This window comes from Monodelphis domestica, chromosome 7 (assembly GCF_027887165.1).
Source record: "Monodelphis domestica isolate mMonDom1 chromosome 7, mMonDom1.pri, whole genome shotgun sequence".
NCBI classification, from domain to species: domain Eukaryota; kingdom Metazoa; phylum Chordata; class Mammalia; order Didelphimorphia; family Didelphidae; genus Monodelphis; species Monodelphis domestica.
Genome location: NC_077233.1, coordinates 201446998 through 201474930, shown reverse-complemented (window position 1 = coordinate 201474930; position 27933 = coordinate 201446998). Strand labels below are relative to the sequence as shown.

Here is a 27933-nt window from a genome sequence, read left to right as displayed (position 1 = left end):
TCTGTTTACATATTTGCTTTATTTTTTCCTTGTTATATAAACCCCTTAGGTCAAAGATGTACCTTTTAATGTTGTAAAATTATAAACATTTTGGATAAATATTTTTTAAAAAGAAGAAAAAAATCTTAACACTATTATACAACATTGAGATAAAAAAGATTAAGTTTTCCAGACTAAAATTTTCCAGAAAGCAGATAGCTGAATGATAATCCAAGCTAACATAAAACTTTTGTTTAAATCTATGCTATATTTTGTAAATAGCAAAGAAAAATGTAATATCTTCTGGTAATAAAGCTGGAGCATATCAAAATAATGCCATTTAGTTTCCTCCACACAGGGCCACCAGGATTTTTTCATAATCTCCTTTGGTTTCATCCTGCAAATTTAAGAAGAAAAATATTAATGCTACCTGAAAATAACCATCAATTCTTTGGGGTAATGAATAATTGCAACATAATCCATTTTAAAATTCTCTTGACTTTGTAGGCATTTAATAAATAATTGTTGACTGATTATTTCCCAGAGTGAGCCAAGCTAACTAGATTCAGATTTCAAAGTGATTGAAACAGATGTTTTGTAATACTATCACATGATGAAATACAAAGCCATGCATTCTGATTATATGTAACATGATATCAAGCTAAACATATCACATTAGAGTGCCTCACAATAGATCATCAGAAATAGAGATGATTTAGAGTTCTTTGACCACTCCTTTCAATTAGGTGGATTCTTGTCACCTAATAAAAATATAACTTGAATTAAAAATAGTGCCTATTCTTTTGAGGAGCTTAGAAATTTATTTTCTCATGAGTTCATTTTCTATTCATTGATGAAATTATGTAGTTTTAGGTTTTTTTAAAAATATGATTAGTTATGTTCATTGTATCCCTAATGCTGAACCATCCTTCGATCTCTGGTATAAATACAATGGCTGTAACAAATGACTGGGAATAATTGCTATAGTCTTTTTTTCCAGTTTTATTAAATTTTTTAAATCAGTAATTATTAATAACATTGGTTCATAATTCTCTTTCTTTGCTTTAGTCTTCCCTCATATATAAAGTGTGAATTTTAAAAGTCTCCATCTTGGTCTAGCACCCAAAAATTGTGCACACCCACACTACACGGGCATGTGCTAGTCAAATTGCAATTAGGGCAATTAGGTGTTTGGTAAAATACTTGCTTAAACTTTGAGAATGTTTTTTTCTAATTTAGTACTAATGACATTTTTTAAAGTTTAAAAAATTAATCTCCAAACATATTCATTAAATTTATTCTTGCAATACCTCAGTTATATATGTTAAAAGAAATTTTAATTACACCTCCCTTGTCTCCCTTTCAAAATGGCAAACTGAAATACTTTAATCATCCATTGATATATGTTTGGCAAATGAATTCATTTTCAGAACCAAGAACTATTTCTCCAAATTAAGCCTCCAAAAATGCTATTTGAATGATAGCTTCAAATGAATAGCTAACTGACAATTCTTTGCTAAATGCATAAGGTTCCATTTTAGTCAAAAGAAATTAATTGCAATATTTAAAAATCTCTGAATAGCAAAAGGTGTCTAAACCAAACACATTTGCTATTTTTCCTTCAATTTTATTGATGATGTCAGTCAATAGAAAGGAGAGAATACTCTGTATCACCAGCTCTGAATTCTACTTCAGATTCTACCACCAAAAGGCTATATAATAACTTAATTTTTCTCATTCTAAATGCCTTTCTTTTCTAAATGCATAGTTTATAATAGATGTTCTAAAGATTCTTCTTACCCTAATCTATAATCAAAGATGTCCTAACTTCTAGTCTGAAATTTGTCTCAGAGGAAAAATATCTTTCACTCCCAAACACTAGTTTCTCAAATGGACCCCCAATTTTCCTTTAAGTAGTTTTCAAAAGAGCAAAGGAATAAAAATTAAATCTACAGACAGAATAGTTGACTCTCTTTCCTTGGGACAAATCATATATTAAACCACAAAAAGAATTATTGATTGTCATATCATATTATAACAAGTGACAAAATATACCAGGATGGCTTGGCACAGAGAGACACCATACATCTTCTGGTAGTATGCCTTGATGTCATTCATGTCAATTTCCGAACGGGAAACCATGATCCTGATAAGATCCTTATGACGAGTCCCAGCACCCTATTCAAAACAATTCTTGTTGTTACTGAGTCATATAACATCTCACAAAATTATGTTAGGTTTACAAAGGCTTGGTGTTCATCAATATCAATTCATTTCTTATAGAATTTGTGGTATAGTATATACAGACCATATAGCTTAGTGGAATTGTAGTCTTGGGATTAGGAAGACACAAACTCAAACCTATCTTTGACTAATGTAATCTCACCATGAAACCATCTCTTTGCCCTATAGGTAACAATTTAGGACTTCTTTTGGAACAATAAAATGAGCTCAGACTTGTGGCAAGAGGATCTGAGTTTACATTGAATTGAAAAAGAAATTGAAATAATTTGAAAAAGATTGGTTGTATACAACAAATGATGATCATCTTTTCTATTCCCAAACTCTACATTATATTAAGAAAATATATTAGAAAATATTCACAGGACTTATTGTTAAATTATTAGCCCAGCACATTTCAACCTGAGTCCAAAACAGGTTTGTTTGCTTTTTTTAGCAAAAATCAAGTTGTTGGAAATAATTTCCCAAAAAACAAAGCAAAACTTAAAACAGTTGTTGCATTTGTGTTACTTAAATTCAACTACTCCTTTGTGGACAGTGGGAACACATAATAAAAAGATAAAATTTAATCATAGAAAGATTAGAAAACCAATAGCTTCGATGGTACTAGTTGACGAGCGAGGACCAAGAAAAAAGAGAAAAAGTCACAGTTTTATGTGCTGGGATTTTATGCAGTGTTCAAAGCAAATTAAAGGTTCTCTTGAAAACAAAATTTAATAAAAAAATTCAAATGCAAGATTAAAAATCACCTCAAACATGTCAAATTCACAACATATTTTTAAAATGTAAAATAAACTTCTCTTCATCATTGAAGACTCTTATTAAGCCTAATAAAAGCTGCTTAAGTAAAAGTATTTTTTCCTCCTGACTAGGAAGACACCACTAAATAAAATAATTGAGATGAGCAATACCTTCATAGCTTTATGAAGCTTCTCAGCAAAGAAAGCTGGTTTGCTTGTAGCACATTTCACTATGAGAGAGAGAGAATACTTTATAGTTGACATGTGTAACACAGGAGAAAAAAAATCATGTTGAAATTAAAGGGGAATGGTAAATAAGCATCTGCCCTTTCCTTTCCTATACATAACATTATAGGATCATAAACACTTGTAATGTGAGAGGCCTCAGAAGTGATCTAGTTCAGTTTATAAGATATAAAGTGTTATAACATTCCTCAAAGCTTCCTTCTCTTAACTCTTTTTATTTTGTATATACTTACTTTTGTATTTGTTAATCTTTGAGATCACAGTCTATTTTATCTTTTCCTCATATTCCTAGCACATAAAATAGTGTTTGGCAAATGCTTAATAAATAATATTTGCTGATTAATAAGTGGTGGTTAAATGGTCCACATAGCTTCTCTATGAAGCTATGGGTGGTACTATCTCCATGACAACATATAAAGACAAAACTTCAGTCATCCTAAAGATGCATGGAGACTTCTATGTGAGTTTTATTGGGCAAGTAAGAAACCTGGTTAGCAAATGTCAAAAAAATGAGGATAAAAATATGAAAGGTACAAATATTGGAAAAGTTAAGAGAGCACTTCGAAGACATTGGAAATAAAACCATCTTCAATTGATGATCTTCAGTGATGGGGTAAAAAAAGTCCTCATATAGCAGTCTAATGCACTTTTTCAGAGCTTTAATTGTTATTGTTGGGCAGGTTTTATTTTATGTTTGAAATTCTACTTTAAAATTTGCTTCCATGAAATTTGTCCCCTCTCCTCATTGCTCTAGTACAGAGCAGAACACATTTAATCTTTCTTCCACTTGATAGACATTCATATATTGGTAGAAATATATCCAAAACAAGAGTATAATAAATTTTACTGGTAGCCAGATCACATATGAAGTGCTCTGATCATGTGTAGGTGTTATATTTCAAGTATTTGAAGACAGTTGTCACATTTCATTCCTACCCAACCTTCTTTTCTTCAGGCTAGACACTGCTAGTTCTTGTAGTCAATTTTATCTGGCATGGCTTCAATATCCTGTCTTGGCCATCCTCCTCTGGGTGGGCTACCACTGTATGAATCTTAAAACTGCTCAAACTCTACCTTAAAACATTTGGTTAAGGCTATTCCCATTTAAACAATGAAGGTACTTGATCAGGAATGTATTGGGAACTTTAAAATTACTCCACCCATACTTAGGCATACTTTAGGGGAAGATAAAGTTGTAAACTCCTTCCTGAACAATGAAAAAGTACTTAACTCATACTTATAGTAAGGCAAAAGCCCTTAAGCTAGGTCTATTTTTAGATCTAATGCAAAAGGGTGCCTATGAGGTCAAATTAATCACTAAAAGGTCAGGCAACTTGCAAGGGACAGCCTTAGCAAAGAGGTGTGAAGTACTCAGAAGTTTTAGTCTACCCAGAGAAGGTGATAACAAGATGTGAATTAAGAAGACGATAACAAGATGTGAATTAAGAATGGTCAGTCCTTTGGAAAACGTCTACTGTGATTGGTAGATGTGAAAATTTAGGGGAGGTGACATAGGAGAAAATTCTCTTTAAAAGGAAGTCAGAGGCCTCTGTACTTAGTTCAGCTTAGGAAGCTGAATTGGAGGGTCTCCATGAACACTAGAGTTTTGCTTGGAACAAATCTTGTGGTGAGTGATTAAAGACTGACTTAGTTTTCTCTCTTAAAGAGAAAGGTCTAGGCCATTGGCCTAGGCCCTAGCCTTTTCCTATTAATTCCTCTTACTCTGTCTCTCTCCCTTTCCTTAATTCCTTCATTTATATTAATTAAAATCTCCATAAAACCCAGCTGACTTGGGTATTTCATATTTGGGAATTTTTCCCATGGCAACCACTTATTTTTGATATAAAATCGAGATGCTAAAATTATCTTTACAGTTTTGGCAATTCAAAATCTTGAAATCCATATTTTCGTGGTCACAGTTTATGGCAACCACTCTTTTGTCTATAACAACTGCCAATGTCTTTCCTTAAATATTACCCTTAGTACTGAACCTATTGTTCCAGATATAATCTGTTTGGGGTAGGCTTCATTGGGACAGTCACCTGCCAATGCCTAGAGATAATTCCCCTTTTTGCAGCATATAACACTATATTTTATTTGGACAATCATTTGAATAAGCATCTAGACACCCATTCCAATCTAGACACCATATCTCACTCCCCTCCCTATTTTCTGTACTTTTCTTTTCAACTTTCCTTAAATTTCGCCTTTCCTTAATTATGAATAGTAGATTTCAAAGGTCTATTAGCAACTAATCGAGGCACTTTCTAGTTAGGGGCAAACCAAGAGCACTGAAAAAGATGAAGAGCCTTGCAAGAAGACTATATTTAGTAATGATAAATGTAAAATATAACATGTATACAAACTGAAGGGCAAAAAATATTATATCCCAAACAAGGTAATAATACATTTTAATGATAGTAAGACCACATGTGGAGTAAGTACTATGTTCAGTTTTAGGTATCATATTTCAAGGATATAGAAAATTGGGAGCATTTATGCAGAAGGTGCTGAAATTTTGTGATAGGAGGAACAGTTTAAGGTGCTTAGGATTTTTAAAAAGGCAGCATTTAAGGAGGGCATGATCCTTGTCTTCAAATACAAGAGAATAATAGGATCTACAATAAAAAGCTGTTGTGAAGATCAAATGACTTAATATCTATAAATCCTTTAGTCAACCTTAAAAAGATATGCAAATGTTAGCTAGGTTATATTAAACTCTCAGCTTCCCTTAAACTCTGAGATTCTATCTTTCTAACTGGACAACCATATTTGTCCAGGACAAGTTATACCAAAAGAAATTTTATAATAATTTTAAAATAATACAATAACAAAAGCTTCAGCTTCATTCTGAGTGATTAGTATACCATCTTCACAAATAACTATGTATTCATTTTGTAAATATCACTCAATTGTATGTGAATTTTGGTAGAGTAGAAGCTCTTTGAGGGTAAGCATTGTCACACTTTTGTAGTAGTATCTCCAGTCCCTAGCACATACCAGGAGCTAAATAAGTCCTAATTGATTGAACTGAAACATCTCTCCTCCCTTAATCTACATTGTCTACCCTCAGTTATGTTGTTCCTCAGTCATGTCTAACTCTTTGTGATCACATTTGCCATTTTCTTAGCAAAGATACCCGAATAGTTTACAATTTCCTCCTCCAGCTTATTTTACAAATAAGGAAACTGAGGCAACTAGGATTAAATGACTAGTCCAGTGTCTGAGGCCATATTTGAATTCAGGACTTCCTGAATTCAGGCCAGATGCTCCATACACTATACCAGCTGCCCCTTCAACTCCATTTGAGATAAAAAGTCAATGTTTAAAATATTTGTAATGTTATCTCTTGTCAGAGGAAAAGAAAACTATAGACCAGCTTTATTTCAGCAGAATTTGAATGTAACCAAGAGATAATGTCTCTATAGAAAGAATATTTTTGTCTAAAAACTATAGCCTATTTCAACTGCAGAATCACATACCAATAGCAGTTAAGCAGTTCTCAATATCCCCTTTCAGCTCCAAGTCCAATACCTTGTTCATGTCATGTTGGCTATATTTGCGATACTTCTGAAACACTAAAAAGAAAAGACAAAATCAAGCTAAGTGATCTACATCCTCACACAATCACTTGGAAGAGGAAAGAGTAGGAAATAGACTTGAGGTAAAGCAGATCACAAGCTATCTTATTATGAACTGCTAAGAACAATGTGAATAGTTTGTCTTCCCTTATGTCTCTAAATTTTCATCACAAACTACACAGAAATCATAAAATGGATTAAAATTTGTGCTTTAAAAAATACTACAATTTTGACATGGTAGTCAAAAGACACAAAGGAAAGAGACATGGAAAGGGCTCCATGTTTGCAGTAGTATGGGATATGGGAATGAACTTGAAAAAGATGTTTCTTTTCATTTGAGAACAAAAATGGACTAGGAATACATTTAGAGATTTCATTTGCAAGATGGCAAGAAAAGAAAGAAAATCTTCAATAGCTTATATGTCTCCAGGACAATTAATCTATTTTCAGGGAAATTATTCTCTATATTCATCTCTTTTAAGTAATCTACCCCATTTTCTATCCCACGCACACTCACTCCAAAAAATAACATCTCCTAATTACCATTGCGAAGATGTGGGAAGCTTCTTGTGGTAAGGAGAGTAGTGAATACATTCACATCAGTTCCTTTTCTTCTCTCTCCTGCCTCGTACAAAGCCTGTTGTAAAGTAGAAAATAAATGGTAATTCTTCCTTAAATGTTGAAATAAAAAATTTCAGACAAAAACGAGCCAAGCCAGAATTTGGACTTTTACCTACTAAGGGGAGTAGAAAGCATGTTATGCTTCCTGAGGGATTACGCAATAAATATCCGTTGAGTGGCTGCTATGTACCCAACATAATTGTTAAGGGCTACAGAAGAAGGTCTTTTAATCAGCAACAAGATGAGGATACTCTCTGAAGCCTCTTTATCTTTTCAGCACTTATTAACCTCAAACTGATACTGCTAATTCGGAATTGTCCCTATCTCTAGTCTTACTAATCCTTTTTCCCCTTGAATACACATCTCATATCACTGGTATCACTGACTTTGTAGCAATATTAAGTCAAAATATGTGAATAATGTGACCAATATGAAATGTTATTCATTAAGAGAATTTAACCTCAAGTTAAATATTACCTTTTGAAAGTACTAGTGGAATCAGTAAGAATGCATGGAAATATTTTCCAAACAAATATTGAGGACCTTTCATTCCCTTAAGTATTTAATATAGAGACACATAATATAATGAAAAGAAATATAGATGATGGCATCAGAGAACTTTGCCTTATAGCTGTCCTCTAATATTTATTATCTCTATGACTTTGAACAAGTTACTTAAGCACATTGTGCCTCATTTTCCTAGTTTGTAAAATGAAGAGGTTAGATTAGATGGCCTCTGAGAGATCCTTTCCAGCATAAGATTTCTGATTCTGTTCTTGCCTCAGGAACCCTGCATTCTTATTGGTGAGTCCCCACCATATCTTGAACAACTTCAAGATTACACTACTTTTTAACTGTCTCTAATCTATGCCCTACCCTTACCCCTCCTTTTCAACTACTTCCACATGTATGTATTTCTCTATCAGAATGTAATGTCCTTCAAGACAAGGACTTGCTTGATCACATTTTTATTAATATTAGCATAGGGCCTGGCATGTAGCAAAAATTTAACAAATAGGGTTTTTTAAATTAATTTCTTCATTTCTCAAAGTATAGTAAGAATACAGAGGAAAGAATCAGTCTTTAGAGTTAGTCTTTAATGATAATCAACTACTGGACTCTGAAATAATGTCACGATGAGACAGTAATACATAAAAATGTGATAATTCTATCCAAGAAAAAGATAGCTATAGCAAAAGCAGTACATTAGAAAAGAAGATTCACAGAGTGATAAGTATATCCTTACCCTAGCATCATTATCAGCCAAATCATCACTCACTCGAATATCCTCATTTCGGTCACCCTAGTAAAGGGGGAAATGCCATTATTCTTCTTTTAAAACTTCTTTTCTCCAGGCTAACCCAAAACATTTTTTATCATAGAATTTAAACAAAAAATCTTAGGAATCATACACAAAGGAAAGAAGAGAAATTTCTTGAACAATTTCAAAATTACGGTTTATGCTTTTCAAAAGGGGATACTCATTGAAGTTATTTAAATCAATCACATACCTTGGCCAGGGAAAGCAAAGCCTTCTGAAAATCTCCAGATGTATCTGAGGTGATGTCTTTGGCCAGATCTCTCTTAAGCTCTATATTACAAAATTGTGGAGGGCAGGGAGGAAGCAGAGATATTATACTTTAAGTGAGAAAGCTAGTTTCCTTATTGACATAATAGTAAAACCAAACTAAGTATGGTTTTGTATCATCAAAGTCATTTGTTCAGCAAAGCAGCAGTAAAAGAGGGATTGCCTGTCACATTGTTTCAGCACCATCAGAGAGATTCAGAGCCTGGTTTGCATTGCTAACAGAATTAAACTATATAGATATGCATTCTATGGATAACTCATTCAGAAAAATATGTTCCTTAAACATAAAAGCAGGTAAAGTATGAAAAAAGGATATGTTTTCCCATTATAAAGTGAGATGCTTGGATAAAACCCCAGTTTATATTCATTCTTTATGGTTAAATTAAAAGTAACATAAAAATATATTTATATATTTATATATATAACTAGAGCTTAAAAACAGGTTAATATTAAAAGAAATGGGAAAAGAAACAAATGGGGGTAAATTTATATGTTATAAAGAAGCTCATGGTGGGAGGGGGGAGAACATCAATACACTGGAAGGGTAAAGAGGTCAGAGACAGGAAATATTCAACTTTTATGTGCTTTGAAAGTGACTCAAAGAGAGAAAAACAATCCAATCCATTGGGGGCAGAGAATAGATTTGCACCCTATAGGGGAGTAGAAGGGTAACAAACGGTCTGGTGGGGAGGGAAGCAGTACAAGAGAGGGAGTGAGTGGGGGGTTAATTTTAGAAAGACCACAGGGAAAATAATGTGGGGGATAAATAGGGAGGGGGGTAGAAAGGGAAGTAAAATAAGGGTGGGGACAAGGGGGACTGTTCAAAAGCAAACATTGGTGTAGAAGGAAATAGTGAAAGAAGAAAAGGCAGGTAAAGGAGCAGAAATCAAAATGCTGGGAAAAACACAGCTAGTAATCATAACTCTGAATGTGAATGGAATGAACTCACCCATAAAACGCAAGTGAATAGCAGAGTGGATTAGATTCCAAAACCCTAGCCTATGCTGTCTACAAGAAACACATATGAGAAAGGTAGACACACATAGGGTGAAAGTAAGAGGGTGGAGCCAAATCTATTGGGCATCAACTGACAAAAAGAAGGCAGGAGTCGCAACCATGATATCCGACAAAGCCAAAGTAAAAACAAATCTAGTTAAAAGAGATAGGGAAGGTAATTACATCCTGATAAAAAGGCAGAATAGACAGTGAGGAAATATCTGTACTCAACATGTATGCACCAAATGGCATAGCATCCAAGCTTCTAAAGGAGAAACTAGAGGAACTCAAGGATGAAATAGATAGAAAAACTATACTAGTGGGAGATCTGAACCTTCCTCTACCCGAACTAGATAAATCAAACCAAAAAATAAATAAGAAAGAGGTAAGAGCAGTGAATGAAATCTTAGAAAAATTAGAGTTAGTAGACATGTGGAGAAAAATAAATGGGGACAAAAAGGAATATACCTTCTTTTCTGCAGCACATAGTACATTTACAAAAATTGACCATGTATTAAGGCATAAAAACATTGCAAACAAGTGCAAAAGAAAAGAAATAATAAATGCAACTTTCTCAGATCACAATGCAATGAAAATAATAATTAGTAAGGGAACATGGAGAGGTAAATTGAAAATTAATTGGAAAATAAACAATACGATTCTCCAAAACCAGTTAGTTAAAGAACAAATCATAGAAACAATTAATAACTTCATTGAAGAAAATGACAATGATGAGACATCCTTTCAAAACCTATGGAATGCAGCCAAAGCAGTACTCAGGGGGAAATTTATATCCTTGAGTTCATATATTAACAAATTGAGAAGGGCAGAGGCCAATGAATTGGGCATGCAAATTAAAAAATTAGAAAGTGCACAAATTAAAAATCCTCAGATGAAGATTAAATTAGAGATCCTAAAACACAAAGGAGAAATTAATAAAATTGAAAGTCAAAGAACTATTGATTTAATAAATAAGACTAGAAGCTGGTACTATGTAAAAACAAATAGACAAAGTACTAGTCAGTCTAATTAAAAAAAAGGAAAGAAGAAAAGCAAATTGACAGTATCCAAGATGAAAAAGGAGACCTCACCTCTAATGAAGAGGAAATTAAGGCAATCATTAAAAACTACTATGCCCAATTATATGGCAACAAATATGGCAATCTAGGTGATATGGATGAATACTTAACAAAAATATAAATTGCCTAGCCTAAAAGAGGAAGAAATAAATTACCTTAATAACCCCATTTCAGAAAAAGAAATTGAATAAGCCATCAAAGAACTCCCTAAGAAAAAATCCCCAGGTCCAGATGTATTCACAAATGAATTCTATCAAACATTCAAAGAACAACTAATCCCAATATTAAACAAACTATTTGACAGAATAGGCCAAGAAGGAGTTCTACCAAATTCATTCTATGACACAAACATGGTACTGATCCCAAAGCCAGGCAGGTCAAAATCAAAGAAAGAAAACTATAGACCAATCTCCCTAATGAATATAGAATCAAAAATTCCTAAATAGGATACTAGCAAAAAGACTCCAGCAAGTCATCACAAGGGTCATCCACTATGACCAGGCAGGATTCATACCAGGAATGCAAGGATGGTTCAATATTAGGAAAACCATCCACATAATTGACCCTATTAACAAGCAAACTGACAAAAATCACATGATTATCTCAATAGATGCAGAAAAAGCCTTTGATAAAATCCAACACCCATTCCTACTGAAAACACTAGAAAGTATAGGAATAGAAGGGCCTTTCCTAAAAATAATAAACAGTATATATCTAAAACCATCAGCAAACATCATCTGCAATGGGGATAAACTAGAAGCCTTTCCAACAAGATCAGGAGTAAAACAATGATGCCCATTATCACCTCTATTATTTAACATTGTACTAGAAACACTAGCTGTAGCAATTAGAGAAGAAAAAGAAATTGAAGGTATTAAAATTGGCAATGAGGAGACCAAGCTATCACTCGTTGCAGATGAGATGATGGTTTACTTAAGGAATGCTAGAGAATCAACCAAAAAGTTACTTGAAGTAATCAACAACTTTGGCAAAGTTGCAGGATACAAAATAAACCCGCATAAGTCATCAGCATTTCTATATATCTCTAACCCATTTCAGCAGCAAGAATTAGAGAGCGAAATACCATTCAAAAATCACCCTAGACAATATAATATACTTAGGAATCTATCTACCGAGACAAACACAGGAACTATATGAACAGAACTAGAAAACACTTTCCACACAGCTAAAACTAGATCTAAACAATTGGAAAAACATTGATTGCTCATGGGTGGGAAGAGCTAACATAATAAAAATGACAATCCTACCCAAATTAATTTACTTATTTAGTGCCATATCCATTGAACTACCAAAAAACTTCTTTACTGAATTAGAAAAAACCATAACTAAGTTCATTTGGAAGAACAAAAGATCAAGGATATCCAGGGAAATCATGAAAAAAAATGCAAAGGAAGGAGGACTTGCAGTCCCAGATCTCATAAAGCAGTGGTTATCAAAACAATTTGGTACTGGCTAAGAGACAGAAAGGAGGATCAGTGGAATAGACTTGGCATAAATGATCTCAGCAAGACAGTTTATGACAAACCTAAAGACCCCAGCTTTTGGGACAAAAATACACTATTTCATAAAAACTGCTGGGAAAATTGGAAGACAGTGTGGGAGAGATTAGGTTTGGATCAACACCTCACTCCCTACACCAAGATAAATTCAGAATGGGTGAATGACTTGAACATAAAGAAGGAAACTATAAGTAAATTAAGTGAACACAGAATTGTATACCTGTTAGACCTTTGGGAGGGGAAAGATTTTAAAACCAAGAAGACTGAGAAAGAGTCACAAAATGTAAAATTAATAATTTTGACTACATCAAATTAAAAGGTTTTTATACAAACAAAACCAATGTAACTAAAATCAGAAGGGTAGCAACAAATTGGGAAACAATCTTCATAAAAACCTCTGACAAAGGTTTAATTACTCAGATTTACAATGAGCTAAATCAATTGTACAAAAAATCAAGCCATTCTCCAATTGATAAATGGGCAAGCGACATGAACAGGCAGTTCTCAGTCAAAGAAATCAAAACTATTAATAAGCACATGAAAAAGTGTTCTACATCTATTATAATCAGAGAGATGCAAATCAAAACATCTGAGGTATCACCTCACACCTAGCAGATTGGCTAACATAACAGCTATGGAAAGTAATGAATGCTGGAGGGGATGTGGCAAAGTGGGGACATTAATTCATTGCTGGTGGAGTTGTGAATTAATCCAACCATTCTGGAGGGCAATTTGGAACTATGCCCAAAGGGCGATAAAGACTGTCTGCCCTCTGATCCAGCCATAGCACTACTGGGTTTGTACCCCAAAGAGATAAGGAAAAAGACTTATACAAGAATATTCATAGCTGCACTCTTTGTGGTGGCCAAAAATTGGAAAATGAGGGGATGCCCTTCAATTGGGGAATGGCTGAACAAATTGTGGTATATGTTTGTGATGGAATACTATTGTGTTCAAAGGAATAATAAAGTGGAGGAATTCCATGGAGACTGGAACAACCTCCAGGAAGTGATGCAGAGCGAAAGGAGCAGAACCAGGAAAACATTGTACACAGAGACTGATACATTGTGGTACAATCGAAGGTAATGGACTTCTCCATTAGTGGCAATGCAGTGTCCCTGAACAATCTGCAGGGATCTAAAAAACACTATCCACAACAGAAGATAAACTGTGGGAGTAAAAATACCGATGAAAAGCAACTGCTTGACTACAGGGGTGGAGGGGATATGACTGAGGAGAGATTATAAATGAACACTCTGATGCAAATACCAACAACATGGAAATGGGTTTGAATCAAGAACACACGTGATACCCAGTGGAATTGCGTGTCAGCTGTGGGAGGGGTGGTAGGAGTGGGGGAGGGAAGAAAAGAAAATCATCTTTGTTTCCAATGAATAATGTTTGGAAATGACCAAATAAATATTTTAAAAAAAAGTAACATAAAAAAATGGAAACATTAAGAGCACTATGATGTTAGAGAATAGAGATTGCAAAAGAGGAAAATTTAGAAACTTTTTTTCATTTTTGACCAGCTTAATTATATAATAATTTTATTTTCCATTTTGATTACTGATGTCATTGTTTATTCATTTAAAAAGGTTTTAGATCGCTCTGATGTGTAATGTTTAGTACCAGATGATGAACAAAAATAAATTAGATATTGACTCTGTCCTTGAGATTATGATCACATAGAGATGATTAAATATATTTGTAAATAATGTGAATGCCAAATTATTTCTAAGTGTCTAAAAGAATAAAATGCCAGGATAAAAATTGAAATACTAACTTAGGCACTTATTAGCTATGTGATCCATTGTAAATCACTTAACCTCTGTGAGCTTCAGTTCCCACATCTATAAAATGGGGTGATACCATCACCTAACTCACAAGGTTGTTGTGAGGATCAAAAGAGATAACATATATAAAGTATTTTGTAAATCTTACAAACCGATAAAAATGTTAGCCATTGGTGTTGTTAAAATTGAGACTGTTATATAAAATTCCAGAACTCTAGCATGGCCCAGATGGGCCTGGAACTTACAGTATCTGAATAGGATGCCACTGCCTTATTTGTTGGTCTACAAAAGAACCAAGTTACCAGATTTCATATAAGATATCAAAATCTATAGTGTGAGGAGTAATTATATACTCTTCTTCCTTCAAGATATGATATGTCACTCAGAGTATTGTGGTAAGCATGGCTCTTACTATAGGCTCCAATAAAATTTGTCTGGACTGCTTTGCATTGCTTATAATAACTGAGAGACAAGAAATGCTGAATACAGAGTACTGTCAAAGAATGCCTTGCTACACTTCTGCTCTTTATAATGCCTACTATGTTGTTAATAAAATCTGTTACAGTAAATTGCAATATTTTTTTTAAGTAATATAACTCTGTTCTCAGGTCTTTCCAGTAAGTATATCATTATTTCTATTGCTCTTTATCATCCCAAGAGATGTTACAAATCTACCCATGTTTGAAAATCCAAAATTAAGAATAATCAGTTATGATGTCCTACCTAGGTCATCTTGTAAAGGAAAAAGGACATTTGGTCCATTTTCAGACTCTCATCAAAGAAAAGAATCACCTATAGAAACTGTCCTTAAGGGATTAGAATGGAGTAGACTTTGCAAAACTCATATATTCCCTAGATTTCAACTCTGAACACCATTTAATGACCAAGTCCTTGTCATCAGCATTGACTGCATTTAAGGCATAGATTTTTATAGTAAAATTTATTTTATGTTTTTCTCAGCTTGCCTGTTCTGCTGGTGCCCTTTGGCTTCTTTCAGATATTTTAATGTATGGAGACTTTATCACTACCAACAAATTTAAATTTTAAGGAAACATAATATTCTTCTTCCCATCTGTTTATATGTGTGTGTGTGTGTGTGTGTGTGTGCCACTGTTGACTTACCCTCTCTGTAGACTCTGTTTATTTCTCTGATTTCTTTATTATTTCTTGATGTAAGAATTTCAATTAGAGTATCTTCATCTGTTCCAAGACCCTGTAAAAATAAATGAGGAAAAGGTCTTATTAAATGTAATAACTGTATTTATTTGAAGACTCTGAAATATCTAAGCTTTAACTCCACTCTCCATCTTCTGTTTTGAGAAAAATCTTATGAGAAAGCATTTGGATAAATAGACATTACTGTTAAATATACTTTCAAAGACCAGTGCTATAATTTTATTTATTAGTATCTGACTTCTCTGACTGTTTTTACTCCATTATTTCATGATTTTATAATTTCCTTTTTAAACTAAAAAAAATTTACATCAATCAAGAATTATTTTCTGACATTTAGTGATTCACGTTCTTTCTTTCCTTCCCAACCCTTCCCTCTCCCAAGATGGCAGGCAATATGATATGTTGCATATGTGTCATATAATAAATATTTCCATGTTCATCATGTTGTGATACCATTGCACTTTCAATTAATACAGTCAGAGGAGGGGTTACACATTCTTCACAATGAACCACTCAGACCCAAAAGATTGAGATAGTCACTTTATTTAGAACACATTCAGTGATCCCAAAGGAAAAGTGGGCAACAAGGAAGTCTCTAAAGATTTTGAAAGTCCATTAGTACATAAAGGAATCCTTAGAAAGGGCAATCCAAAAGTCTTAGCATAGCCTTTAACTTTGGAAGCTTTTTGGCACACCTAAGCCTTTTGACACACCCTGCATCATCATCCTCCAAAGGACCTTCAGCTGGATATAACTCAAACTCCCTGGTCCTCTTCACAAAGCCAGTTCACAAAAGCCTGGGGCAACAAGATACCTGGTTCTTCATCATGCAGTAAATATTGTGTTATGGAAATTGGAAATTCTGCAGATTGTGAATTCCAAAACTACTCAACTCTATTCAGACCATTCTCTAGAAGATCAGATTTAGCTATTTCCTGATCAATAACAATAGAGATACTTGGAATAACAGAATCAAGTCTTGGAAACTACAATCTCCACCCTATTCAGGGTAACAAGATTAGGAAGGGCTACAGCAAAACTCAAGATTTAATTATTTGAGAATATGGCCTTCAACAGACATGTGCAAAAAGGAAAGGCCTCTGGGCAGTCCTAGTCAAGTTAGAGTCACCATTGGGCACATGTAAGACACAGGAAGTGAGGTAGAGGACAGCCTCAGGAGTTCTCATGACTTCCTGTGAGGAGGGGAGAGTCAGTAGGAAGCTGGTGCTTGGAGTTGGAGGAGCCCACGGACTATTTTCTCCTGTTTGGTCACCTGAGTGATAGGGACTGATCTCATTCCTTGCCTTGGCTATTCAGGGCCTTGAGCCCACTTTGGCTCAGCCTGAGCAGAGTGGGTATTTTAAACCCTCTTTCCTTCTCTCCTCTTTCCCTCTCTCTCTCTCCCTCTAATACTTTCTTCATCCTGTTTGTAATTAAAACACCATAAAAAATTGGTAGCTGATTTGAGTGTTTCATTTAGGAATTACATAGATGAATTCCTTGGCGACCCTAAATTAATATATATCAGTCTTTTAAGGTGATTTTAATATCATAGCGTGGTGACCACTAAGGGATAATGAGTTCCCCCAATAAACTTCCTGAATTTTCTTGTCTTTTTGCTCTTTCTCACCACTCAGTCCTTTTTAACAGCTAACTCGGCTTAAAGACACAGCTGCTAGAACAAGTGAGGATAAAAAAAACTTCTCTCTTTTCTTTGCTCCTTAAGTTAAATTGGAAACAGCAGTTTTTCTTTTTCTTCCTTTTAATCTAGGGGCAGATGGGTGGCTCAGTGGATTGAGAGCCAGGCCTAGAGACAGAAGGTCCTAGGTTCAAATCGGATCTCAGATACTTCCCAGCTGTATGACTCTGATAGTTAGATAGAAAACAACTGTTTTAAACTTAGCAACAGGGTCCTAAAGTACTGGCTGGGAGAGCTGTTTCTAAATATCCTTTCCCTTAGGGAACAACTGCCTAGATTAGGAGTGAAAAAAAAAAAAACCTGTGAAAAGTTTTTGCTTTGTCCTTTTCCCCACATATTTTGTGAAGACTGTTAGAAAAATAATTACAAATATATATATATAAATGAATACTACATTCTTCGACATTTATATATGGTGGTTGAAGAATTAGGGACATTGAGGAATGCAGGATACCTCCAATTTTTTATATTAATATGTAACGTCATTTTTGTACTCTTCAATACTGTACTTAAGAGATGCCAAAATTTAAAAAAAAAATTGAGGATAAAACACAAGCCCAATTAGAAGATCTAAAATGTTTCTTATAGGATCAATTGGCAAACATCCACTCTACCAGAAACAGACCTGTTTCAGAACCTTTGAATGAGGAAATGTCCTTCCCTGAAATACAGATGGAAAACACCTTCTCTATATCTCAGTCAACAGACTGCTTCTCTCTTGTAGTGCAAATTTTGACTGAATTTAATCCCCAAAACCCTTCCCCTGCAATCTCAGTTTCTCATGTTCCCTCTCCTACAGAAAACCAAATTCCAGCCCAAAGGAGATCTCATCCTCCTAGAGAAACCTGTCCTTGTCAAACTGACCCACAGGTACAAAATTTAACTAGAGGCCTATTTCCTCTAAGAGAAGTACCTGAAATAGGACGGAATGGAGATGTGGTGACTTTAAGACACAGGATACCGTTTACTCACCAAGAAATAAATGAATTTACACGAAATATCCCCACATATGAACAAGATCCCTTTCTAGTAACAAAAAAGATGGGAGACATATTTTTTCAGTATAATCTGTCTTACAAGGACTTGCTACAGGCTTTTTTAACTGAACGTGAGAAAAATAAAATAATTGCTCATGTCAACAAAACCCAGGGGCGTAATGCAGCACATTGGCCATCTCAAGATCTCGAATGGGACTATAACAACCCTAAGGATTATCTACAACTATACAGTTGCAGAGAGGCCATCCTTACATCAATGAGGGAATGTGCAGACAGTACAGATAAGTGGATAGAACTTGAAAAAATTAAGCAAAAGGAGGAAGAAACACCCTCCAGATTAATGGATAGAATAATCGAGATTGGGAACAGATACCTGGATTGGGACCTAACTAAAGAGAATAGCTTAAGACAAGTTAGAAGAATCTTTGTCAATAACTCTTGCAAAGCGATTAAGAATTATTTTAGAACACATTGTCCAAGATGGTCAGAGATGGACATTGAAGAATTGTGAAAAACAGCTATATATGTTTTAAAGGGAACAAAGAAAAGGAGGAAGAAAATAATGATGACATGGAGGAAATGAAGAAAGAAATGAGATATTTAAAAGATAAGATAGGTAAATTAGAAAGTGGGCATGATAATGAACCAATGACAGTTGCCCCTCTCCAGAAATTTAATTATCAATCTATTACCTGCCACTTCTGTGGGACGAAGGGCCACAATACAGTACAGTGTAGAGCTTTTATGAAGTTTATAGGAAGGAATACGCACTTTAATAACAACTACAGAAGTGATAATTATAGAAATAAATATAATTATGACAATGAAAACCACTTTAGGAATGAGGACTATAGGAATGGATATTGGGAAAATGATAACTCAAATGAAATAACTCCACAACAATATATAAAAAATGGTGCTCATCCAAAAAATACTCGTGGTGCTAATGCCCCTCAAGGAGTGCCCTTCAGGGTGATTCCCAAGGAACTTCCCAAATACAATGAAGGTGTCCGGGGAGGGCTGGGGCACTGGAATCAGAGGATACAACCTTTGATTTTCCGGACCCTGATGTCCTATTACCTGTTGTCCCTATCCACTACCCCCCCATACTAATGAACCCCATGTTACTTTAAAGGTGGGTAACACTTACTATGATTGTGTATTAGACACTGGGGCTTCCTGGTCTGTATTAAAGAGAACACCTGATTTGCAATATTATTCTGTTGGCTCAGAGAATGTAATGGGAGTATCAAGAATACCCCAAAGAGTTAAAAGACTTCCCCTTAGAATGGTGTCTGTAGGACCCCTAGAGGTACAACAATGCTATATATATATATGTATATATATATATACATATACATATATGTATATATATATATATATATATATATCTTGTATGTACATAGTTATTTACATGCTGTCACTTCCATTAGAACATGACCTCCCTGTGGGCAAGGACTATATTTTTGCCTTTCTGTGTATCCCCAATATTCAGCATATTGCCTGCCACTTCTGAAATGTCTGTTGATCAAATTACTGAACCCTATGGTCCATGCACTAGGTCCTATGGTGATGGCCAACAAGGAGGATCTAATTAGTGAGTGTATCAGTTAGATATTTTTCATACATCATATATTACCTTCATAGCACCTCTCAACTGCTCAGCATCAAACTGGGCTGGCGTTTTCAACAAAGCCACGGCAACTTCTTCCAGATGGCCTGTAAGGCCTTTCTTTAGAGCATCCTCCAGGGTCTATAGAAGAGAATCAGTAGCATATGATGAGTCAAATGATGAAGTGCCTTGATATTCTCTGTAGTTCCAAAGCTTTTTCCATGAATAAGCCTAGAGGGAACCTACTACCACCCAAACAAAGCAATCATCAAAGACCATGATCCACATTATGAACAATAAGTACAAACATTCAAAGAGGATTAAGGAGGAATCCATAAAATGGTATTGACAAATTACTAAAACACCTTCAGACACTGAGGGAAGAAAGAAGTGCAATATGTTCTTGAAATGAACCTTAATTTAGAGGAATTGTAGAATTTTAGTTAGAAGGAGCCTTAAAGGTTAATCATGCCCAATCCCTTCATCCTATAGATGGGGATATTGAGGCCTAGGAATATAAGCTGTCCAATTGAGAGGATTTCTTTTACTGATCCACCAACTTGGAGAAAAGTGTCATCCAGAAATTATCGCATATAAAATGAATGACAAGTTGCACTATCTCCTTAAAATAAAAAAAAATGTGAATCAAAATTCACAAAGCTAAATAACAATAAATATTAAAATAGACTTCAAAGTTATATTTCTTGTAGGTTTATAGCATTTATGCATCTTGTATTTGTATCTAGTAAAACCACCACATTTCTTAGAAGGAGAAATGGAGACTTAGGCATATTAAGTTAATTGTCTAAGATCACACAGAGAATAAGTAGCAGAAATTGGATCTTCTTACTTCATAGGTAGAACTATTTCACCTCTTATTTGTTATCCTGGAATTCCTTCAAAAAAGGCTAAAATTCAGATCTTGGGCTCATGAAAGAAGTCTCTAGTTTACTTACCTTTCCTTTGGCCTGGAGGTATGCTTCTTTAATCTGCTGACGCTGAGCATTATTTCTCTTTGTTAAGATATCAATGATGGTTGCTTCATCCACACCTAAAAATTGATGGACAATTGCACTTCAGAATCATTTTTTATCTTTGATATTATTGGTGAGATTGTATTTACAGTAATGTCAAAATGGTGAAAAACAAATTTATTCCATTACATTTTTCCCTGAAAAACAAAACTCTGCTAAACATTAAAATGTAGGTTAGATTGTTTTATGAAGTCAATTCACCACCTACTTTGAGTTTGAGTCACACTTAAGGGAATTTATTAAAATATTAATCATTTTAGATTTTTTTAACCTAATATTTATTTCCAAAAGCCATTTTCCAATTTCATTTATCAAAGGAGTACATTAAATAATAGATAGCCTTAAAATTATTCTTCTCTTAATATTTATGTGGGAATAGTCAACAAATAAATCTCATCCATCTTGAAAAGATATTGGACATATCATTTTATTAGTAAATGAAACTCCCTAGTGAAGATATTCCTTCTACCAATGCAGGTTGGCCCTTTGTCTTTTATAGTGTTAGAGAGCTATGTAGAGCTCTGACATGTTAATGACTTGTTGAGGGTCACACATTAGAGGTAGAATTTTAATTTGTGGCATTGAGGCCACATTTTTATGTATTATGTCAGGCAACCTTTCATTAGTAAGGATAAAAGTAAAATAGCTTTGTCTCTTCCCTGCCTTGTAATTCTTAGACTGAGCTGTGGTTGAACAATAAGGAACAAAGAAAAAAAAGTTTCAATCCAGATTCTTTGGACCAGACAGTGAGTGGAAAGGAATAATAATATTATTTTCTTGTACTAACCTTAAGAAACTACTATCCCCTCCAACTTTAGGGCCAGCCTATGCTTCTGCAAATCTGAAGTCACCAATAAGAAATAAAGCCTCTCCTAACTACTAATAAATTGCAGCTTCATTAGACCTGGAAATAACTCAACTTTGAAATGAAGTAAGATTTTCCTCATTTGTTTCAATTCAAACATATATTCATTTAGTGACTCCTTTGCTAGGCACTGCGGGAGAAAATTTTTCTGATGAGGTATTATTCTGTCCTCATGGTCCATGTTTAAACATTATGTATCCATATGTTTTTCAAAGAGGAATGTTCTGATGAGGCATGATTACCTTTAACAGTAAGAGCTTTGTCCAGTGCAGCAACATCAGAAGATGGATTGAAGTTAGGGTAGGTATTAACTGATGGTCCAGGTCCTCCTTTTGATCCCTTCACAGTTTTCTATGGGGGAAAAAAATTATTTTGTTTCTAAATACCCAGCTTTGGATTAAATGTTGATTGACAGATATAGTATTTATTAACTGCTCAGGATGTGAATACTGTGTTAAGGAACTGTGTTAAGTACTGTGGGCAGAGGAGAAGCAAATATAAGGAAATAAGGCAGTCCAGCCCTCTTAAAGCTTCCACTCTAATATGGAAATATAATACATGAAGAAGAGATAGAAAAGGGGAGGGCGAAGATATCACACTTTTAGTCAACCTCTAATATCTATACTTACAACATACTCCTGCTCTTCATTGTCTATAAACCAGGCCTGCTTGAGGAATTCTGCTACCATAGCCATTTTCAAAGAAGTACCTGAAAAGAAAGCATAAGCAAAAGTTAAAACGAAGGGGCAATGAGCCTTAACTAGCATTTTAATGCTCATTTTCCTGTAGTAATTTGGCATGAACCCATTGAAACTGATAGATAAGGTCAATTCTATACTACACAATTTTCTTATCACACAACTTAGATGACATTCAATCAGAAGAAAAAAAGAACTGGAACAAGAAAGGATTGCATTCACTATAGTTCTTTACGCACTCATCATTCAAATACTCATTATCTACTTTCATAGCCCACAGAGAATTGTAAGTAGACTAAAATGGGGTGGAAAAATCATTCAATTAGAAGCTCTAAGATAATCAGAGTGAGTCTTTGAAAGCTAACCTTCATGGAAAAGTCAGAGCATTCAACTATATAAGCACAAACACTAGAGGGTAACAACAAACATGAACGAACACGTTCCCATGCATGCATTACAGTGAATTCCTAGTAGGGAAAGTCCCTCCAACACCACCAACATCATCAATAGTATAGTATAACTTTTGAGAATCTGAGGCACTGAGGAAATAAGTAGCCTACCCATAAGTCATCTAGTCTAGCTCCTCCATTTCATAGAAACTTCTGATGGCTAAAGGGTTTAGTGACTTTCCCTATATGACAATGACAGAGTCAGAATCTGATTCCAAATCCTATGACTCCAAATCCATTTCTCTTTGTAAAATGCCAACAAAACCCCAACTTTATTTTATCACTCCAAAAAAGATTCTCTATACTTCAACAGTTCTCCTTTAAACATGTGTGCAGATCAGCTATTTTCACTGTAGAAAACTAAATCCTCCCCTATCACATTAGCAGCAACAATATATATCTCTTGTCTTTAATGAATGTTATTGAACAATCACTCACTACTTATCCTAGGATATCTGCTGCTGAATATGTGGATTTCTAGAGATTAGCAATGCTTCTATATTTGCATGTCCAAGGAGATCTTTGTTCAGTTTATGCAGTAAGGAATATTTGAACAAAGTAAATAATTGCTTTATAAGTATATTAAGGCCAGCTAAATAAACAAAGGACACCTTTTAAGTACAAATTGAGATAAAAGCATTCCAGAAGCAGTATATTAGTAATACTCAACTCACTTGAATTTAATAGACCTTGAAACTTCTCAAGTTTTTAAAAATTTTAATTTTTTTTCTAATCACTGTCTGCTCTCACTGCTTAATAAATGCATGTTTCTTGAATTTGAGAAGACAAAGTTCTGGTAAAACTAGGGCATCATACTCATGTTAGACTCAAGACGGCTGCACAATTTTAATATAGCAACCCATCATAATTCCATGCCCAGGGCATTTTGCAACTCAATTGTTCATTCAATATTTCTACTTGGAATTAAAATTCCTTTCAAAATGAAAACATATGGTCACTGAATACTAGATCAGTTAAGTGGCAAGTTTTTAAAACCCTGAGGGACCTAGGAGACCCTTAGGGACTTGAAAGTGGATTTTAAAAATCTGTCGGCCTATACCTTGTTGTTTCTTGACCACAAGAATCTCCCATACCTATGTAAATGAAAAAGATGATCATTTTACCTTTCTACAAATACTAAACTGTGAGAGGCTAACTCCTGAAAATGTGAATTACGCTTTTAATATCTTTGGAAAATCATGTTTTTTTATGCACTCAGTTGTTTTTGAAGTTGTGTCTGACTCTTTGTGACCTCATTTGGCATTTTCTTGGCAAAGATACTGGAGTGACAGATGAGGAAACTGAGGCAAACAGGGTTGAATGACTTGCCCAACGTTACAAAGCTAATGAGTATCTGAGGCCAGATTTGAACTTTCGTCTTCCAGAATCCAGGAGTAGTGTGCTACTTACTACACTTCCTAGCTGCCTCCATATAATATATATTTTAGTGCTTATTGATTAATTGATGTATGAATTGTATGAATTGATTTATTAAATGTATTAATTGCTAATATTTTTGTTTAGAGTAAGGAATTTTATAGAATGATGTGCACATTATTATTTTAGACAAGTCATTAAACCTGTCTAACTTCAATTTCCTTAAATTATTTAAATAGGATTATTTAGTTACCTAGTGACACAACTAGGACTCAGATTCTCAGATTAGTGCTCTTAGGAAAAAATTTATATGACCTTTGTTTCAGTTTATTTCAAACTCAAATCTTATTTTGAAGATACACACAGCCCCCAAAATAATTTTAACAAAGAGTAAGTCAAGGCAGTCCCCCTTTTTGCAAATTTTCAGGACTTTCCTATTGCTACTAGAATAAAACACAAATAACTTTCTTTGACATTTAAATGTCATCACAATCTAGCTTCAGCCTATCATTCAAGACCACTCAAGTCATTTACCTTCAACTACTCTATATTCCACTCAAACTGATCTAATTGTTCTTCCTTAAACTTTGTCTTCCTTTATCATGACTTTAGACTTTGAGTGTCCCATCCTCCAAATCTGGGGGGAGGGAGTTACAAAAACAGACAGAGGAAGAGAAAGAGGAGGGGACAAAGAGAGAGAATAAAAGAGAAAGAAAAGAAAAGAGGAAGAGAAAGATATTCTATTACCAAACTCCTTAGCAACTCACCTTTACCTTATAGTGTTAGAATGCAGTTCATTAAGACATAGAGAGAAGTTAAATGAGCTATCTGGTCACAGATAGTATGGATCTGAGAAGGGACTTGAACCCAGGTTTTCCTGACTTTAAGACCAGTCTTCTTTCCACTACATCATGTTGTCTCTCATGCAATCTCTCACCTTACATTGTAGTTACTTAATAAATACTTCTTGAATTAAGTAGTGGACTGGGAGGCATTCAGTTCACCAGGTATAGATTTCCAACTTATTTCTCTTTAGTAACTTCTTAAATAAATATTTTTAATGGTTAGCAAAATCATTATTAGATTAGATAATTAAATTGTTAATAATTACCTGTTATGTATCCACTTAAAAAGGTTTTTAATTCCCCACCTTCCAAATGAGGTAGCACCTGTGGCTAAGTCATTATTACACTATTAAGTATATAATTGAACCAGAATTTCATCACATTTAAATTCTTTTCAACATGAAGTTTCCAAAAGGGAGAGAAGAAGATTTTTAAGAGTATTCTAAACTTCAGCAAATGCTTCGTGGTATTTAAATTGTGTACATGATATTTAAATATAAGCAACTCTTTTAATAAGTGTTTATAAATTTACCATTCAAAAAAAGGATTTCAGCAATCATCTTTGAAAGACAGTTTGAGATAATAAATAGTCCCAATGTAATGCATCCCCATTATTTCTAATTCTCAAAACATAAAAAAAGTTTCATTAAGATCATACATTTTGAGATAGAAAGCACAGTAAAGTTCAAGTAATTCAAATACCCTTTTGGGAGGTAGAATTTGTTTAGGGGATTTGGGGAAGACAGGGCCTGTAATACAAGGAAACCTCTCCTCCAAAGCAATTGTTAGTTTAGAGAGTTAAAGAGTTTAAAAGAGAGTAAAAGAGTTTTAAAGATTTGCCAGCATCAAGAGGTGTGAGACACACAACTAGAATTTAGCAGAAGCAGGATCTGAATGCAAGTCTCCCAGATTCTTTAATCTCTATGGTTGGCTGCCTCTGAGAAAATAAGAAAATGAGGCACAGAGCACTTAACTTCCCCACCTTTATATCGGCAGAAAATACAGAACTGAGACTTAAAGATACAGTTCTTCTAAATTCTAAATCAGCTTTGTCTCCCCTATAAGAGAACTGTCTCCATAATGATTCTTTTCTTCTGGCTTGCCCCACCCATTAATATCTTCAATGATAGGGGTTCAGGAAATGAGGAAGGCCTTAGAGGCCCTGATCTCATTTCTTCACGTTATGCCATTATTAGGACACCACCCAGAAAAACATCTATTTTCTTTCCCCTCAAGTATGGCATATAGAATTGAAGAACAGGTCAGCACATGAACTACCCAGAAAAGGAATGTGGCCACACCCTGGTAAAAGAAAAGTGAGGGGAAGCTTATCTCTAGCTTATGAAGGACTACTAAAACAAAAGCATCAATCTCTAAATACCTTAATTAGAAACAGTTTATTTATTACTACTACAGTGAACCCAAATTGGGTTAACTTTTGGCTTCCAGCCTCGGTAAACTAAATTATGAATAGCCTCCTCTTTGAAGGAGACTCACTGGAAACTTGCAGGCTGCCTCTTCCCTTCCCCTCCCTTTCCTGTCCATATAAGGCAGGCATAGCTTGCTGGAAACTGGTAAATTGCAGGGGAAGAAAAAAACATCTTTTTCCATGGTAACTGTGAAGGATTAGAATGCCAAGTAAACTGGCCAGACGACATTCTTTCTGCATAATTCTTTTATCCAGTGGCCAACAAAAGTAAACAATGTTGTTAATTTCAACACTGATCCTGAAAATATAATTTCACAAACATTTTTACCCCCCCCCAAAAAAACCAAAACAAAACAAAACAAAACTTTGAGAAAAATGTAAAGTTACACCGACCTCTGCTACAACTTTCAGAGTCAGCTGCTTCCAAGAGCTAAGTTTCAGGGGGTAGAGTTGTAAGAAAGTTTTAAAAAAAAAGAAAGAGACAGCTCTGAAGTAGAAAATTAAAACTCACCTCTTTCTCTGCAAAACAGCTAATGAAAGAACCGTCAGGGAAAGTTTCAAGCTGGAAGTGTGAAACGTTAAGGCTGGTCATTTTTTATATATATGGAAGGGCTGACCACACCTAGCAACCAAAGTTGCAATACAAACTTCGGTGATTGGTTGCCTTTTGTCTAGAGGATATGACTAAGTCCTCCCCCTAAACAAAATGTAATCAGGCTTGCAAAGCTAGCCAGCTCAGAGCTGACTTCTAAAAGGGGGGGAGGGGGGAGGAGGGAGGTAAGAGGAAGAGGCTGCAACTTGAAAAATTAGGATGGATAGATATGCTACTTTTCTTTTTTTAACTTTTGATTTCTGCTTGACCTGGGGGAAAAACAAAAAGATTTTGAGACTTGAAATGTTATAGAGGAAAACCCAGAGACATTTCCATTCCAAAACATTTGTTAATTGCCTACAATGTTCAAAGCACTATAACATAACTATAGTATAGATGTTTTCAGGAGTTTATATTTAACTATGCTTATGTTCCAAGAGCTGACAGTTCAGACTGAGAAGTCCATGTATAGAAACAGTGTAGTCCACACAATGGGGAAAGTACTAATCATCAATTACAGGATTCAAGTTCAAGTTCCAGCTCTCCTTCCTACCTGGCTTATTTTGGGCAGGTCTCTGGGTTTCTGTGTACTCAAATGCAAAAGTGAGGCTTGGTTAGATTGTCCTCTAAATGTACCTACTAGTTCTACATCTATGGCCCCGTTAGTCCCTGAAGGATGCAAGTGAATATCTCTACAATTGATCAATTCCCTTGATTTTAATTTCTCTCCCAAAAAAAGTTAGAAAAAGCTTTTGGAACCATTCCTTGGAGT

At 34.7% G+C, this 27933-nt stretch overlaps 1 protein-coding gene across 1 annotated transcript; it reads right to left on the bottom strand.

The window, feature by feature from the left end:
* ANXA1 (annexin A1) lies at window positions 1-27308 on the bottom strand. The gene is made up of 13 exons (XM_001364896.4): window positions 27081-27308; window positions 22401-22480; window positions 22014-22122; window positions 20829-20923; window positions 19900-20013; window positions 15510-15600; window positions 8920-8999; window positions 8655-8711; window positions 7331-7424; window positions 6689-6784; window positions 3132-3190; window positions 2035-2157; window positions 1-376 (listed from the first exon to the last, which is right to left on the bottom strand). Exons 2-13 carry the CDS (start codon window positions 22464-22466, stop codon window positions 320-322), a joined length of 1041 nt encoding a protein of 346 aa, XP_001364933.1. The 5' UTR covers window positions 22467-22480; window positions 27081-27308; the 3' UTR covers window positions 1-319.
* Window positions 27309-27933: the final 625 nt, after the last annotated feature.